This window comes from Tamandua tetradactyla, chromosome 3 (genome assembly GCF_023851605.1).
Source record: "Tamandua tetradactyla isolate mTamTet1 chromosome 3, mTamTet1.pri, whole genome shotgun sequence".
Classification (NCBI taxonomy): Eukaryota; Metazoa; Chordata; class Mammalia; order Pilosa; family Myrmecophagidae; genus Tamandua; species Tamandua tetradactyla.
This window is the reverse complement of record NC_135329.1, coordinates 108,559,253-108,576,284: the sequence shown is the minus strand read 5'-3', so window position 1 is coordinate 108,576,284 and position 17,032 is coordinate 108,559,253. Positions and strand designations below refer to the sequence as shown.

The following is a 17,032-nucleotide window of genomic DNA, read 5'->3' as shown; positions in this document are numbered from 1 at the left end:
TAAGGGTAATGGGACATCTTGTCTTCAGGTTGTTCTCGAACGTTTCAGAAAAAGAATAATAATAATAATGTGTGTGTGTGTGTGTATCTGTACACAGAGAAAGAGAAAGAGTGAGAGAGAGAGAGAAGAGAAAGAGAGAATCAGAGAAGGCAATGGGACTAATGCAGTGAAATGTTAACAATCGGAGAATCTGGATAAAGAGAATATGTATGTTCTTTGTATAGCTCAGATCATTTTTCTTTCAGTTTGAAATTATTTCAAAATTATTACTGAAAGTTTTAAAAGATAGAAAAATATCCCCTAAAAAGGCTAATAAAAATATACTTAAATACTAAAAGACTTCAACTCTCTCGGATTTTGGATTATAAGGGATATTGACTTTCACAAATTTTCTATAATCAACAGTTTTACAATCAGAAAAAAATTGCTTATGGACTCAAAACCATAAATTTCAGTAAATGCCAGTGGTATCCTCCATAGTAACCTGGATATTATAAGGAGGCCATCTGCTGGGGATTTTGTCTTCCTATTTCAAAATGGCTTCTCCAGAGGCATTTTCTCTCCTCATCTCCAGATGCCTCTGCCTGTGTCAGCTCTGCAGCCTTTTCCAAAATGGTACCCTTTTAAATGACTCCAGTAAATGACTCACCTTAAATAGATGGAGACACATCTCCATGGAAACCACCTAATCAGAAGGCCCCACCCACAACTGGGTGGGTCACATCTCAATGGAAAAAACTTAAGCAAAAGATCCCACTCTACAATATTAAATTAGGATTAAAGAACATGACTTTTCTGGAGCACACAATAGCTTCAAAATGGTACAGATGGCTAAATTCATTTCTGTTGCCTGGATCTGCCAGATGGCAAAAAGTGAAAGAACAAATATTTTTATTGATAATCAATTTGATTTTGAGTTTTGACTATGGCTCCAAATGCTTTAAAAATAGTTTTCCTGCTGTTCAGGAATTCATGTAAAACACAGAATTAAAGAAATTTTTAATATTTTGCTATTATCTAAGGAGAAAGCCACATAAAATGCATTTAACAAAAGTGCTTCATGTGAGGTTGGGGGAATAAGGGAGGGGGTCTATGGCTGGAATCATGAAGTCACTCCAGGACGAGAGGTGAACCATTACAATCAAGGTCCTTGCGCAGCAAACATCTATTCACGGACATCTAACCACCCTTTGCTCAACCTGCTAGCATAATAATCCTTTGTTTAATGTGCCGCCCCTTTCATATCATCGCCTGACCCCTGCCCTTAAAAACTGCACTTGCCAAAGCCAGGGCACGAACCCACCTCATCCCCTTTTGGGTTGTGAGCTCTGCCCAGGAGCGCAGCCAATAAAGCACGCTCATTTGCAATCCTTTCCTCTACTTTCCTTCCTCTCAATTGCCTCATATCTTAAAACCTTTCACTTCCCAATATTATCAAGATAGCAGTGATAAATTTGCAGTGATATTTAACCAATATGGCGGAAGTAGGACATGAACAGGAACCAAAGCTTTAAGGTCCCTTTGTATACCTTCAAATGTATTTTAGGTAAATAAATGCCCCTGAAATGGGTTATAAATAAAAAAATAATAAGTCAATTCATGGGGATGGGAGGAACTGAGAAATGGGCTGGGGTAATAAGGCATTTATTTCTGATATATTCTTTTACTAATGATTTAAATAAAGACATTGACAGATGCTGGAGAAAGAAACATTAATAAAAGAATGGCTAAAACATATCATGCAAATTCTAAACATAAGAAAGCTTGTGAAGCTGGAGTAATACTGGAAAAATTAGACTTCAAGACAAATAGTGAGTCATTTTATAAGGACAAAAGGGTCAAAAATGCATTAAAATATAACAATCTTAAAGGTAGACATGGGACTTAGCTTACCATGCTGCTAGGACAAATACTGCACAGTAGGTTAGCCTAACAACAGAAATGTGTTGATTCACACTTTCATAGACCAGCAGGTTTGCTTCCTCTGGCAGTTGGCAGCATTCTGGCTAACTGGCAATCCTTAGGTTCCTATGGTGACATCCTCTCCTGTCTCCTCCAGGGTCCATTGACTTCCAGGTTCTGTTGATTCTGGATTCATGCTCCTCCCTATGCCATTCTCTAACTAGGTTTGAATTTCTTCTGCTTGTAAAAGACTCCAGTAATCTGGATTAAGATCAAAGCTTATTGAGTTGGGCCTCACTGTAACAAAAAATAACATTTTTTGAGAGATCCTATATACAATGTGTTTCTGCCCTCAGGAATGTAGATTAAGAACATATCTTAATTGGGGTACATAATTCAATGTACCATAATATCTTAATAACAGAGCTTCAAAGTACATGAAGCAAAAATTGACAGAAATCAAGGGAGATTTTTATACTTCTCTACTAATACTTGTTAGAATAAATACACAGAAAAATCAGTACCAATTAGTAAGAACATTTAAATCAACCAAATCGACATATAAAACACTTCAAACAACAGCAGACTTGGCATTCTTTTCAAATGCATGTGGAACATTCATTAAGAAATACCTATGCTTTCTATATGTCCCAAAATGAAATCATTTAAAATATGTTCTCTTATCACAACAAAATTAAATTACAAATCAATAACATCAAGATATCTAGAGGAACCCAAAATATAAAGAAAACAATCAACATTCTTTAAATAAACTAGGGATCAAAGAAGAAACCAAAAGCAAAGTTAGAAATGATTCCAAACTGAAAATAATGAAAACACAAAAGACAAAATGGTTAGTAAGTACCAAAACAGTTCTTAGAGTGGTATAGCTTTAAGTGGTTATATAAGAAAAGCAGAAAGAGTTAAAATTAATTATCTAAAACTTCCAGCTTTAGGGCGGGCCGCGGTGGCTCAGCGGGCAAGAGTGCTTGTCTGCCGTGCCGGAGGACCCCGGTTCGATTCCCGGCCCCAGCCCATGTAAAAAACAAACAAACAAACAAAATATAATAAAACAAGAAAATGTTTAAAAAATGTTTCCCTTCCTTCCATCCTTCCTTCCTTCTCTGTCTTTCCTTCCTTTCCTCCCTCTCTCTAAAAAAAAAAAAAACTTCCAGCTTTAGAAGCTAGAAAAATAATAAACCCATAGTAAGTAGTGAAAATAAATAGTACGAGAGCAGAAATTAATATAAGACAAGAGCAGAGAAATAAAAGAAGAAATAAAAAGCAAAATTTAGAACTTCAAGACATTTAAAATTTGACAGATATTTGGCTAGCAGATCAAGAAAAAAAGGTTGAAACATAAGGGGAAAAAGATGGTACATCACCGTTTATCCCACAAGCATTAGACAACAAAAATTATTGTTAAAACCTTTATGATAATAAATGTGAAACTTAGATGTAATGGATAAACATACTTTGCAAAACTAACACAAAAAAGAAAAAATCAGAATGGTCATATATCTGTTAAATAAATCACAATAAAAGCTTCCCACAAAGAAAACACAAGGTCCAGATGGCTTCAATGATAAATTCAATCAAATATTTAAGAAATAAATAATGCCAGTCTCATACAAACTCTATAAGAAAAAAAGACGAAGGAATATGTCCCAATTTGTTTCATAAGACTAGCATTAATCGTGACACCAACAGCTGAGGAGAAAAATAATTCCAGACTAACATCACTAATGACACAAAAATCCTTAAAAAAAAAAAAAAAAAAGAAGACTAAGAAATTAAATCCAGCCGCATATAAAACATATGTTGTGACCAACTGGAGTTTGTCCCAGGATGCAAGGTGCTTTAACATTCAGAAATCAATTGTTAATTCTCCACAGTAATGAATTAGAAAAAGAATACACTATTCAGCAGCTGCATAAAAAATATTTGACAACATTCAGCAAGAATTCATTATTTAAAAAAAAAATCATCAAATTGGGTATGAGAATGCCTTCAGTCTGTTAAAAGGCTTCTATGCAAACACCTTTCCACTCACTGATCGAATCACTCTGGGATTCATCGGGGTATCACTCTGGACAAACAACAAAATCTCATGTCCTACCCAAGATTCCAAGTACTCACGGTGTTCAATCAAGCTATCTACATAAGTTATATGAGGAAATGCACTAGCCAAAATATAAATTTTGTACCAAATAAACATTTTTGCAAAGTCCCCTTCGGGGAATGGTGAGAACGGGGAGAAATTCAACTTCCCCAAGTTGAATTCTTGATATTCTCACAGGCAGTGTGGACAACCAAAGCTATAGGCTGAGCCCCAGTCTTGGGGGTTGTTCATATGAAACTTAACCCCACAAAGGATAGGTCAAGTCTACTTAAAATTTAGGCCTAAGAGTCACCCCCAAGAGAGCCTCTTTTGTTGCTCAGATGTGGCCTCTCTCTCCAGCCAACACAACAAGCAAACTCACCACCCTCCGCCTGTCTATATGGGACATGACCCCCAAGGGTGTGGACCTTCCTGGCAACATGGGACAGAAATCCTAGAATGAACTGAGACTCAGCATCAAGGGATTGAGAAAAACCCTAGAATGAGCTGAGACTCAGTATCAAGGAATTGAGAAAACCTTCTCGACCAAAAGGGGGAAGAGTGAAATGAGACAAAGCGTCAGTGGCTGAGAGAATCCAAACAGAGTCAAGAGGTTATCCTGGAGGTTATTCTTATGCATTAAGTAGATACCACCTTGTTATTCAAGATGTAATGGAGAGGCTGGAGGGAACTGCCTGAAACTGTAGAGCTGTGTTCCAGTAGCCATGTTTCTTAAGGATGATTGAATAATGATATAGCTTTCACAATGTGACTGTGTGATTGTGAAAACCGTGCATCTGATGCTCCTTTTACCTACGTTGTCAACAGACGAGTAGAACATATGGAATAAAAATAAATAATAGGGGGAACAAATGTTAAAATAAATTTTGTTTGAAATGCTAGTCATCAGTGAAAGCGAGGGGTAAGGGGTATAGTATGTATAATCTTTTTTTTCTGTTTTTGTTCTATTTCTATTTCTGTTGTCTTTATTTCTTTTTCTGAATTGATGCAAATGTTCTAAGAAATGATGAATATGCAACCATGTGATATATTGTGAATTACTGATTATATATGTAGAACAGAATGATCATATGTTGATGTTTTGTTCGTTTGTTGTTAAATTTTTTTTAATTAATAAATAATTTTTTTTTACAGAACCCATGCTTTAGAGGTTGTTTAATGTTCCTTTGTCATTTTAAGAGTAAGTTATTTTTGTTTGTTCATTTCTATATTATTTGGGCTTAATTTTACTGTCTCTTGTGTGCTTTTTTATGCTTGAATTGTTTTTGCAATGTTGGAACAGCAATTATTGAATTGCTTGGGTGCAAAAAAATCAGCAACTGATTAGAAATGAGAAGTTTCACAAAAGCTCTTAATGTTACCTCAAGATACACCATCATGTAGTCATTACTGGAAACTCAAATCTGTTAAATTCATAATGCTTACACATGGTAAACTTGAATAAAATTTGAATCATCTGCATTAAACAATAAAAAAAATAAATTTTTTTTAAAAAGGCGTCTATGCCCAACTAATAGCATACTTAATCTCTTGAAATATTAACCACTTCCCTCCTTCAATTGTATGAGCAAGGCAAGAATGTCTAATCTCACCATTTCTTTTCATCATTGTAGCAGAGAAATATGGCAATGAAAAGGGGTAGCATAAAGATTGGAAAATAAGAAATAAATTTTCTTTATTTGCACAACATAATTGTTTTCATAAATATTTCTAAGCTACTTACCAAATTGCTAGAATTAAAAAATGAAATTATAAAGTTCATAGGCTGTATAGCTAAAAATAATTTATATTCTATATACTAATAATAAAAAATTGGAAATAAATGTTTTAAAGTATCATTTATAATTTCACAAAAAAACAAAATACTAATTACCATATCATCACATTATTATAGTATCAATAAGAATAATTTTAATAAAAATCTGCAAGACCTCTACATTAAAACTATAAGAATATCATGAGAAATTAAAGACCTAAATAATTGTACTGAAACTCTCAGTATTGTTAAGATTTTATTTGTCCCTAAATTGATCAATAGACTCAAAACAATACCAGAGAAAATCTTAGTGGAACCTTTTGTACAAATTGCTCAGCAAATTCTAAAATATTTTATGAAAGTCTAAGGAACTCAGAATCAAAACCACCTAGAAAAACTTGATAAAAATATGCTACATGATTTCAAGACATACTCTAAAGCTGCAGTAATTAAGATCTGTAATATTTGACACAACCTACCTAGACAATAGATCAATGGAATAGAATAAACTCTGGAAATAAAACCATACACATACGGTCACTTGATTTTCAGCAAAGGTGCTAAGATAATATTGAGAAAAGAGCCTTTTAACCAACTGAGCCAGAACTATTGGTTAAAAACAAAACAAAAAAAAGAATTTCCATTATGAAAATTAATTCAAAATGGATCAAAGACCTACCTGTGGAAACTAAAAACATAGATTATCTAGAAGAAAACTTACAAGAATATTACACAAAAGCACCAACAGTATTGATAAAATAAACATCAAAATTTAAAACATTTGTTCTTCAAAAGGCAAACCACAGACTGGGATAAAATATTCCCAATGCATATGTATAACAAAGAACTTGTATCCAAAAGATATAAACAACTTCTTAGAAATTGATACTGAAAACCAAACAAACCATTAAAAATGGAGTGAAAAATTTGAACAGATACTTCACAAAAAAAATATTCAAATGACCACGAAGCACATTAAAAGATGCTCAAAGTCATTAATTACTAGGGATGTGTAAATTCAAACAATAAAAGAAAATTACACACACTAAAACAATGAAAATTTAAAAGACTGATAACACCAATTCCTTGACAGGTATATTTTGGAGTAGTGAATATGGGGAAAAGTGATGAGGAATCAAAAACAAAAATGAGGAATTCTAGCAGACGTCGATAACTGGCACACTCACATGTTGTTGGTGGACAATGGGAAATGATACGACCACTTTAAAAAATAGTTTAGTATTGTCTTAGAAAGTTGAACTTGCACTTACTAAATGACCCAGTAACCCTACTCCTAGGAATTTATACAAGAAAAATGAGGACATATGTTTTTACAAAGACTCATGCATGAATATTCACACTAGTGTTATTCATGAGAGCCCCAAAATGGGAACAAACCAAATATCCCTCAACTGGCAAATGACAAAATGGAACTAATCAACAATGAAAAAGAATAACCAGCATAAACGTATCTCAAAAGCATAATTTACAACTTGATGCAATAGTACATACCGTAAGATTTCATTTTTATAATGATATAGAACAGGAGAAACTAAGCTGTGGTAAAAGAAATCAGATTAGCTCAGGTCAAAGATACGGGATTTGCCTGCAAAAGGACAAAGGGCATTTTGGTGTGCCAAAAATATTATATATCTTAAACAGGTAATGGTAACTTGGGTGTATACATTTGGCAAAATTGATCAAATTGTAGTCTTTCACTTGTGCACTTTATTGTATGTATGCAAATTATACTCCAATAAAGTTGATTAAATACTAGATAGATGGAACTACAAGTAGATAATATTCCTCACACAAACAGACCCCACGTTGGTTTCCCAGATATGTATGCTAAACTCTTAGTAAGATTTGGACCTTTTGTCTGGGGTCCTTGATTTGCTCCATTCTGGAAGTGACCAGGGGAAAAGCACTAAAAGATTTGATCAACAAACCCAAACCCAGTTCAATTTAAAGAGAAACCAATTTGAGCACTCTATAACTACATGCAAATCCTGCCTTGCTTGTAGGGGTCTGCCTAGCAATACCATAATATATAGCACTGTTTCAAATGGGATTGAGGTTACTGAGGCAAAGCAGAAACATTTGGGATGCTTATTTGCATTAGCCAATAGTCAGACTGGCCTTGGGGCTCAAAGCTATTTGTGGAAAGCTCTATGGCCTGCTAAACTGATGAAATGACATGGGTTGTATATGGAGAGAGAACTTTTTAGTAACTATGATCACTAACTAACACTACAAAAGAGATCTAGACAAGCATAGGTCTCTCTATGATTAGAAGGGATTTATAATCCAACATGTGTAATGTTGGTATGGCTCAGCATGTAGAGGGTTTTTAAATAAGAGAGTAAAAATACTAAACACACCTTTTCTATCATTCTAATGGCTCTTGGCCTCCTCTTTTAAGAAACTGGACAGCACGGGTTGAATTGTTACTATATGATTTTTAATGCTTACAGCTATGTGTATTTAGAATTTACTCCACCATCCTACTCTTAGCTGTGGAAAAAAATTTTAAGATGCCCCATCTTCCCTCCTTTAACGTACACCTTGAAGAACCTGGGCTATTTTGACATGACATTCATTGTTTTTCAGTGTTTATTTTTTTCTCTACTTTTCTGCATGTCAATCTGTTTGGGATTTTTACCTTGTGAGGGAGAAAAACACTATGGAGATCAACAAAGACAAACAAATGAAATAAGGAAACCATTTTATTTCATCTGAACTTTGAAGAAATTTTCATTGAAAGGCATTTTTTTTAAATAGAATACCCAAATTCTATACCCAAGAAAACTTACAACCTCAGGCTCCTAAGATGCCCTTTTTAGACCTGTACCATATTTTTAAAGATCAAGATAGCTTTGATGACAAGGTATTGGATGCTTTTATTTTAACAGTAGAACTTCATGTATTTATAGTCTTTATGTGTCAAATGTACTTTAATTGCAGCATAAAATGTGATCCTCATAACGTTTCATCCTTATGGATATTATTTTTCTAAAAACGTACTAACATGGTATATCTATTGAAAATCCTTCCATTTCCAAGCAATCTGTATGCAGATATTATAATTCAATTGTATTATTTTTCAATTATTTTATTCATTTAACTTTCTGTTTATTCTTTCACTTTCTCATTTCAGAATTTCATGATTTAGTATTTTAACTACCATATTTTTTAGTCGTTTTTCCCCTCTCCTTCTTGATTTATAACTTCTGTTCTTTCTCCCTGTGACTTTCCTACCTTCCCTCTGCATCTTTCCCAACTTGTGGCTAACACTCTACTTTTCCACACCTTTTGATTAAACAGGGGTGGTCTTTCTGGGGTGGGAAAGCATTTTTTATGCATCACCATCTCAAATTCTATTTCCTGTACTTATTAAAAATATTTTGATCCCTATCTTCATCAATTTCTAACTGGAGAGTAAAGAGCTGAGAGCAAAATTTTTTCATAATACTTCTCTGCTTTACTTTTTTGAATTCTGAATTTCATCTCACCCTATGAAAAACACCCTATGTATGGGTTTATGCAAATAAGCTTACTGAAGAGGTAGGACAGTTTCAGGAAAGAAATACAGCATAAAAGGGAAATAATATATCTTTTGTGATCATTTAAACCCAAAAACATTATCTATGAAGAAATTCTACTATGACCTCACCTAACTCCATATCCTCCAGGGGTTAGTTTTGCCAGGAGTTTGCTGATTAATTTTTTCCTGATGTTTCACAGGGTGATAAATTTCTTATGCAAACTCTGGCCCAGTTCTCATTCATATAAGTCAGTTCAGAAGAACTGCATGCACAGCTGGTGGCGAGCTATATAAAAACATTGCATAAGTGAGTAGTCACCAGAAATTAAAGATCCATTTTACTTTATTTAAACTTCTGGATCTTTGACATTCCTCTTGGTCCATTCAATAAAAACTTACTGAGTGAGACACAGAAACAGATACTAAAAGGTCCAAGATGTACAGGACACAGCCCTGTTCTCAGGAGGTTCACAATGTAGCAGGGAGCAAATAAAGGGTTACAACAAACAAATGTTACGACAATTGATGCGTTGCAACAGGAGGGATTAGCTCAGCCTGAAGCACAGGGTGTAATGTCACAGATCAGAAAAGCCTTAAACAGAGTCAAAATTGAAGGGACATGGGAAAAGAGAAGGTGGAAAAGACAAAATCAGGAGAGGTTAGCACAAGCAAAGGCAGGATTTCCTTCTTAGCTTATTTTTCACTTCTTTCTTCCTTTAAAATTATTTTTCACGTTGACACTGAACAAGTTATATACACACCAGATAAAAAGCAAAATAATAAATCAAATAATACAGAAAACTACTTTCAGAAAATTAAGTATCCCTTCTACCCTAGACTTCCAGCTACTAGTTCTTTTCTATCTAGAGGCAAATTCTGTTACTATTTTCATACAAAGAATAAAATTTCAGAAATAGTCTACATCCATATAAGTATATTTGCTTAAAAATGAATTAAATGGCTTTAGAAGCACGAGTTCTGGAGCAAGTCTGTCCAGATAAACAGGTAAACAGACTCAACTTCCTCATTTGTAAAATGGAGACACTAATATCATCTACTTTATACGGTGTCGTGAATATTAAACAAAACCCCTAGTAAGCAGTCTCTTAGAAGGCTGCCTATTCTGTGTCTTGCTTTGTCATTTAATGACATGTAGTGTAAATAATTCCACGTCAACCATATAGAGTCATTTCAGTTTTTAAAGCTGCTCGTTTTGTTTCCACTTACCATTTTTTTCACATCTTTTTTCAATTCCAAGATGACCATCAATAATTGGAGTTGATCCATATGTTGTTTTTCTTTATATTTCAATTGTTCAGTGTCTTCCATTTTTACAGCTTTATGTTTCATCTGGTTGCTATTTGAGCAACCTTTCCTAGCTGATATTTAAATACTTTAAATATTCAAAGATCTTCTCTTCTTGCCAGAGTATCATCACTGAGACAACTTATAACCAGGCTCAGCCTACATATCAATACCCAGTTTTTCATTTATCTATGTACCAGGGCTTTGAATTTGATATGTATATGCTGGAAGAGAGTCTCAGGAATTTAGAGGTAGAGATACTTGGGCAGGCTTCCCAGATAATAATCCATTAACATAGTTTGGATCTGGATTATTAAACCTGACATTAAGTAAATTGCCCAAATGTACCTAGTGAGTCAGTAATTATCCAAGGATCTGGAGTCAGCCCTCCTTTCTGGAGACAGAGAATCCTTTTTTACTGATTCCAAGGAAATTCAGGAAACATGGTGAAGGTCAGCCCTCTTTATTCAGAAGGATGCCAATTTTTTCAGTCAATCTCTCCCTTAATAATGGAGTGAGAAAAAAATGTAGGTGATTCGCTTTTAGGATGATCCGCCTTTAGGGCTGGCCCTACTCCTGTTGCTTGCCAGGCAGCCATCCTCAGGGCCTGTGGGATGACAGGGAAAATTAGCCATCCCTTTGAGACACTCCCTCCAGTCCTAGAGGATGATGTGTGGAATCAGACAAGGGATACAGAGACCGCCATTACAATTTTGCTTTGTGTTCTTGGGCTTCACTTCCCTCACCATTAACTGTGGAGTGTATAGTTTCCTTCCATCTCCAGAATTCTATGATCCTGTCTAACTTTTATGGTCAATCTGTTTTGTGTGAATTCAGCTAAACTGGCACTCCATCTCCCCAAATTCCCTTCTCTGCACAGCTTCTGATTAGCATGGACCACAAGAAATCTTCTGTGAGTGATCAAAGACAAAAGTGACATAGCAGTCCCAATGCTGTTTATACCAGAGAAAGTCAGAGGAGGACACAGATCCTTTCTCAGCTCAGGCACATTGTCGCTTATCTGCTGGCTCAGCTTGGGCGCATAGGATAGTGCCTGAACCTAAAGCAATTTCAGTACCTGCTAGATCCTTTTTCTGCTTCTCTGACTCCTGAGTCAGAGTGTGTTTAGCAGATATGATAGACAGATAAGATAGATAGATAGATAGATAGATAGATAGATAGATAGATAGATAGATAGATAGATAGATAGACAGACCGACAGACAGAATTCCTAGTGGTTCTGCTTCTCCTTCACCCATCAAATCCTGACTACCTCATATCTTTTCATTTTGTTTGTTGTTGTCCTTTCTATCAAATTCAGCTGAGATTCTTGAGGGCAGAAGGTTGCATATTTGGTGGCTGTCTCCCTAGAAACCTGAAGAACACAGTGCTTGGCATATAGCAAACTCTGACCCACTGCTTCCTATCATTAATTGTATGATTCTGTTTCTTGGTACATTTATATTTACATGCACCAACCTCCTATAAAGTCCTCCTAACCCTTGGGAAAGTTGCATCTTTTAAAATTTAATAATAGTAAAAATAGAGGTAGTGGTAGTAGTAATATGTACTTACATGGTGTTCACTAAATGCCAGGCACTTTCATATATTAACTAATGGAATCACAGCCCTATGAGGTAAGCACTCTTTACCATTCTCACTTGATAGACTAAAAAGCTGTGCCACAGAGATGTTAAGCAGCCTTGGGTAGGGATAGCTATTAAGTGATGTAATGGAAGTCACAAGGCTGGCTCTCAAACCTGTGTCCTTAACCTCTGTACTACCCTGCCTTCCAATGCCATGGTTGATTATACAGAGTTTGCCCTCTCTGAAGGTAATTTCCAGTGAATGAGACTTCTATTTGTACAATTCATCTTTTTGAGTAATGTATGTACCAGTATAGATCCCAACAGGAAACAGATCCACTCATAATAGAAGAATTTGTGGAGGAGGGTAGATTTATAAAGAGACTGTTCACAACACTGATGGTGATGTGGAATGACAAGGAATAGTGCTATAACCTCTGGCTTCGTAGCAGCTGAGTTGTTATCACCCAGTTTTTATCCTGAGGGAGGCCAATTACCAGAATCAGAGAGATTACCAGAGAGAACTCTTAAAGTGAGCCACCATGAGAGGTCAAGGGTCATAGCCAGTTCAAGGTGACCTTGAAGGAAGAATCCAGAGAAATAAATACTGTGACCTCTCTCTCTCCCCTTTCCAAACTCCCCTTGGCATTTTTCCATTTGCCACACCCAACAAAATGTCAGGCCACAGGGACCCATAGATGTGTCCTATACAGATCAGCTGGACAGAGCCAGAGAGGAAGGTGGAAAGGGCTGAGAGGATTGGGGCACACTGAAGTCTACTTTGAGATGTTACCAAAGGAAAGGCTCATGTTCATCAGTACCTTAGATGCTGGGATCTGAAACATTGCCTTCAGAGGAGACAAAACCTATAAATCAAGTAACAATCCAGATTTTCCCTCTGCCAAGCAATGAAGCTATGTCTAACATATGTAAATTTTAACTTAAAAATTTCTCCTTGATTGGAATTTACACATGATTTCCAAGACACCTAACACATGCTCATGACTCCATTCTACTCCAGTTCCTCCTGATGACAGCTGGTTTTTCCTAAGGTTTAACTGTGTCTTTAAAAGCAAATCTCCAGGTAATCATGTCACACAGAATGAAGAAAGCATTCCTTTCTCCCCCCCCCCCCATGCTGCAGTCCCTCGTATTCTGATGTTGGACACATGCCATGCATTTTCCATTAGCTCTGTGGCAATTGTCTAGTGTTAAAATCCTAGTGCCAGGGCTCATTAGCTTTTTTCAGGAGCTTGGAGACAAGAGTTGGAAAGGTTTAACTCAGAGAAATAATTCTCAGTGAGCAAGAAGCAATTTGCCAGGCAGACAAAAAGAAAAAACCGAGGGAGAGGGAGGTGGAGACCCAGAGGAAGTTGTCTGAGTTAATGAACCAAAGTCTGAGCGTGTGACAGCAAAGGAACAATAAAAAAAAGGGGGGGGGGGGTATGGAGAGTGAAACACTCCTGACACAGAATTTGCTGTAAAATATGAAAAGGGATGCTATTGGTAAGGTTCTGTGGGTTGTTCCCTGTAAATTCACTGCTTTTTAGCACCTATGTCTAAAGAGAAAAGGCCAGGTGGCTGGGAATGAAGCAGGGCCAGCCTGACAGATGGTGAGGAGGGCAGATCACAGAAGACCATGTTGGCTGCTCAGGGGCTCAACCTGGATGCCAAAGCCTCTGCCCATCCTGGCAGAAAGCCTTCCAGTTAAAAGGTTATGACACAACTAATGCAGGTCTCTGTTGAAAGACCAGCTAATACCTGCTCTTATTCCCATCTTTACCCACCACATGTGCATATAAACATCAGTGCTTCAGACACACCGTAAACACCTACATCCCTCACACTTTGCCAGGTGTGCACAGGCACAATAAAAAAGCTTCATTTTCACCTAAGCTGAAAACAGTAGCATATTGTGTGGATGATGGAACAACCAAGTCTAAGTCTGCCTGGGACCCTTGTGGGTATCTGGCATGAGAGGGACTAAGGAATATTTAAGAGAGTCTTGCCAATTATCAATCCATAAAAGCAAGGAATGTTATTTTAAACAAAGAGAACTATAGTAGAAAAATAGTAAATTTCTCTTCATTATTGGCATTTTTCCTATTCTAAAAAGGATCTACTACCACTAAGTCTGTCCAATTCTGTTATAGGAAGCAAAGATTGAGGCAAGATTAAGTCAATGGGTTTATCGATATGAAGAGTCCACACTAGAGTTCTTTAAAAATGAGTGTCATCCTATGATCAAAGCGGTCCCTTACGTCTCTATAAATGAGAACCTTTCATTGAGAAGATATGCTATATCCTTCCCTTCTTCTCCCTGGGGTCAAAGAGAAGAATTGAAGGTCCCTTGAGTTCTGTGGGAAAAGAGAACTCAAGAGAGGCTTGAGGTCCTTTTTTCATCAATTTGTCCTTCATCATCATGCACTCTAGGAGCCTCTGTGGCCATCCTAGCCATGCTTTATCCAGAACCACACCAGATTCTGAACATTTCTATAAATCACCCACAATTTCCTAATTTGTGCACCATTTCCCAAAAGTTTTACCTTCTTCTAAGCAATCTGATAAAAAGTTTTGTGTGGTGGGGTTGAAATACAGATATTCCATCTCAAATTGCAAATCGTATAACTCTTTCTTCTAAAACTGACTTCATCTTATGCTGAAGTGAACAGTAGTAATTTGGGTGCCTCCATACTATGTCACTTTAGTTGATTGGAAACTGTGTTTCCCAGTAGGCCTGCTCCTGTGTGGTGCTGGGATGTGTATGGCCCCAGGGGAAATATTTAAGAACTCTGGAGGCAGAATTTACACTGGGAATGTCATGTTTCATGGTCACAGCTTGTCCATGACTTACCTGTAGTTCATCTGTTGGTGTGAGACATCAGTCAGGCCACAGGTCCTCCAGCTCCTGTCAGATGCTGTCCTTTGACATCTCCAAGTCCCAAGCTGCATGTGTGTGCATTTTCATGGTGAAGGTGCCAACTTCTCCTGCATATTACCTACATCAAGAAGATAAGAGGTGATGAGAGGCAGATGCAGGCTCCACTTTGTCCTCATAGGTTCTACTTGGTACTTACAGATTCTGGATTGGTCTTGCTCTTTTCAACTTCACCTTCTTTCTGATCCCCTTCTTGACTACCAGCTCAGTCAACCTGTAATGACTTTAGGCCTAACACTTGACATGAACGTAATAACCTTGCAGGCCCAGCCCCCACAACTTCATTACGCCTAATGGCTCCCTTACTGCTACACCAAGACACATTCAGATTTGATGATGAACAATAAGCTGATTTCTTCCAGTTTAAATATAGACTTCTTGGGAAAATACATAATTTAAAGGTCAAGGCCTAGAAGGAGGTTGTTTCTTGCCTCTCAAAGGAGAATGTGAGTGCAAGAGGGAGGTCATTTACCTGCACTGGCACCTTACAGGTATGAGCCTCAGACCTCTTGTTGGACAACAGGCCTCTCACCATTGACATGTTTCCCTAGGCTTGAGCACATGGGACATTTGGATGAGTGCTTGAAACCAGTAGGGAGCTGGGAACATGGTCCAAGGCCTTTTTTTAGAGCCTTTCTTCTGCCATTTTTATTCTCTACTCATATGCCCCATTGACTTTGATAAATTGCCAAAAAAGGAGGACTTCTCTTAGAGATACCATCCCTGCTGTTCTCAGATTGTTCCTAATTTATTTGGATTTCAGCCTTATCCCTACTTCAGAGATTTTGCTCCAGTGAGGGAGCCAAAGCACTCAAGTCCAAATTCCTTCTTTTCCTTCCCATTTCTATAGGTCCCTCTTCTAACACAGAAAGTCTTATGACCTTCCTTTATGACAAGGAAAAGAGTACTACCATTTCATTATCTCCTCCTGTATTCTATCATATATAAACTCTGTTATCTGAGTCAGCTGGTATTGGTTCTCATTAGAAATAGGATACTTTTGGAATTTAGAAAACCCTCTTCTTTCTCTCAATAAGGCCTTCTTCTGAAGACACTACTTCAGTGGAACATATAATGCCAATGTGACACTAGAGTTGAGCAAAGACCTCTTTGTTCCAGGTTCCCCTGAGGAAAATAAATAAATTTCCCCAAAATCAATGTCACAGGACATTTAGGTGCTGGAGAAGATTTAGAATTTTTTAATTAGTGTAATATCTCAATACTATTCTCCCAGTATACTTTCCAATATCTTAATTGCCATAGATAATTGGTTATAAAGATTTATAAAGATAATGGGTGGAAGTGGCGCAATAAGTTCTTATATTCATAAACTCTAAGAATTGAAAAAGACCACAAGACTAGATGGTCAACTAGTGTCTAAGAGGAACTGCATTTGGCAGCCAGTTTGAGAGGCTGGAAATAAGAAAAGCTATAAAAAGAAGGAAGTTTATTTTTCTTTGGGTTAAAAGCAAAAGGAGGTAGCTGGTTGTGCTGGTTTGAATCTATTATGTACTCCAGAAAAGCCATGTCCTTCAATCCTCATTCAATATTGCTGGGTGGTCAGAGAACCTCTTTAGTTGCTCAGATGTGGCCTCTCTCTCTCTCAACCAACATGGCAAGTGAACTCACTGCCCTCCCCGCCTCTATGCAGAACATGACTCCCAGGGGTGCAAACCTCCCTGGCAACGTGGGACAGAAATCCACAGATGAGCCGAAACTCAGCATCAAGGGATTGAGAAGACCTTCTCAACCAAAAAGGGGAGGAAAGAAATGAGACAAAAGTGTCAGTGGCTGAGAGATTTCAAACAGAGTCCAGAGGTTATCCTGGAGCTTATTTTTATGCATTATATAGATATCCCCTTTTTAGTTTATGGCGTAT

The 17,032-nt window shown here is 36.9% G+C and overlaps 1 protein-coding gene across 9 annotated transcripts in view; it reads right to left on the bottom strand.

Annotated features, from left to right (window-relative positions):
* Positions 1-17,032, bottom strand: part of LOC143677591 (uncharacterized) — a 309,085-nt gene that overhangs the window by 269,507 nt on the left and 22,546 nt on the right. For 8 of the 9 annotated variants that reach the window (XR_013172701.1, XR_013172699.1, XR_013172702.1 and 5 more), the window contains one exon: positions 15,070-15,214. Coding sequence is in view for 3 of the 9 variants with exons in the window: in XM_077153687.1 (XP_077009802.1) it covers positions 15,070-15,167 (98 nt within the window). In the remaining 6 variants the exon portion in view is untranslated. Of the gene's footprint in view, positions 1-10,834; positions 11,237-15,069; positions 15,215-17,032 lie in introns of those variants that run through there. The other variant, XR_013172704.1, reaches the window with a different exon arrangement.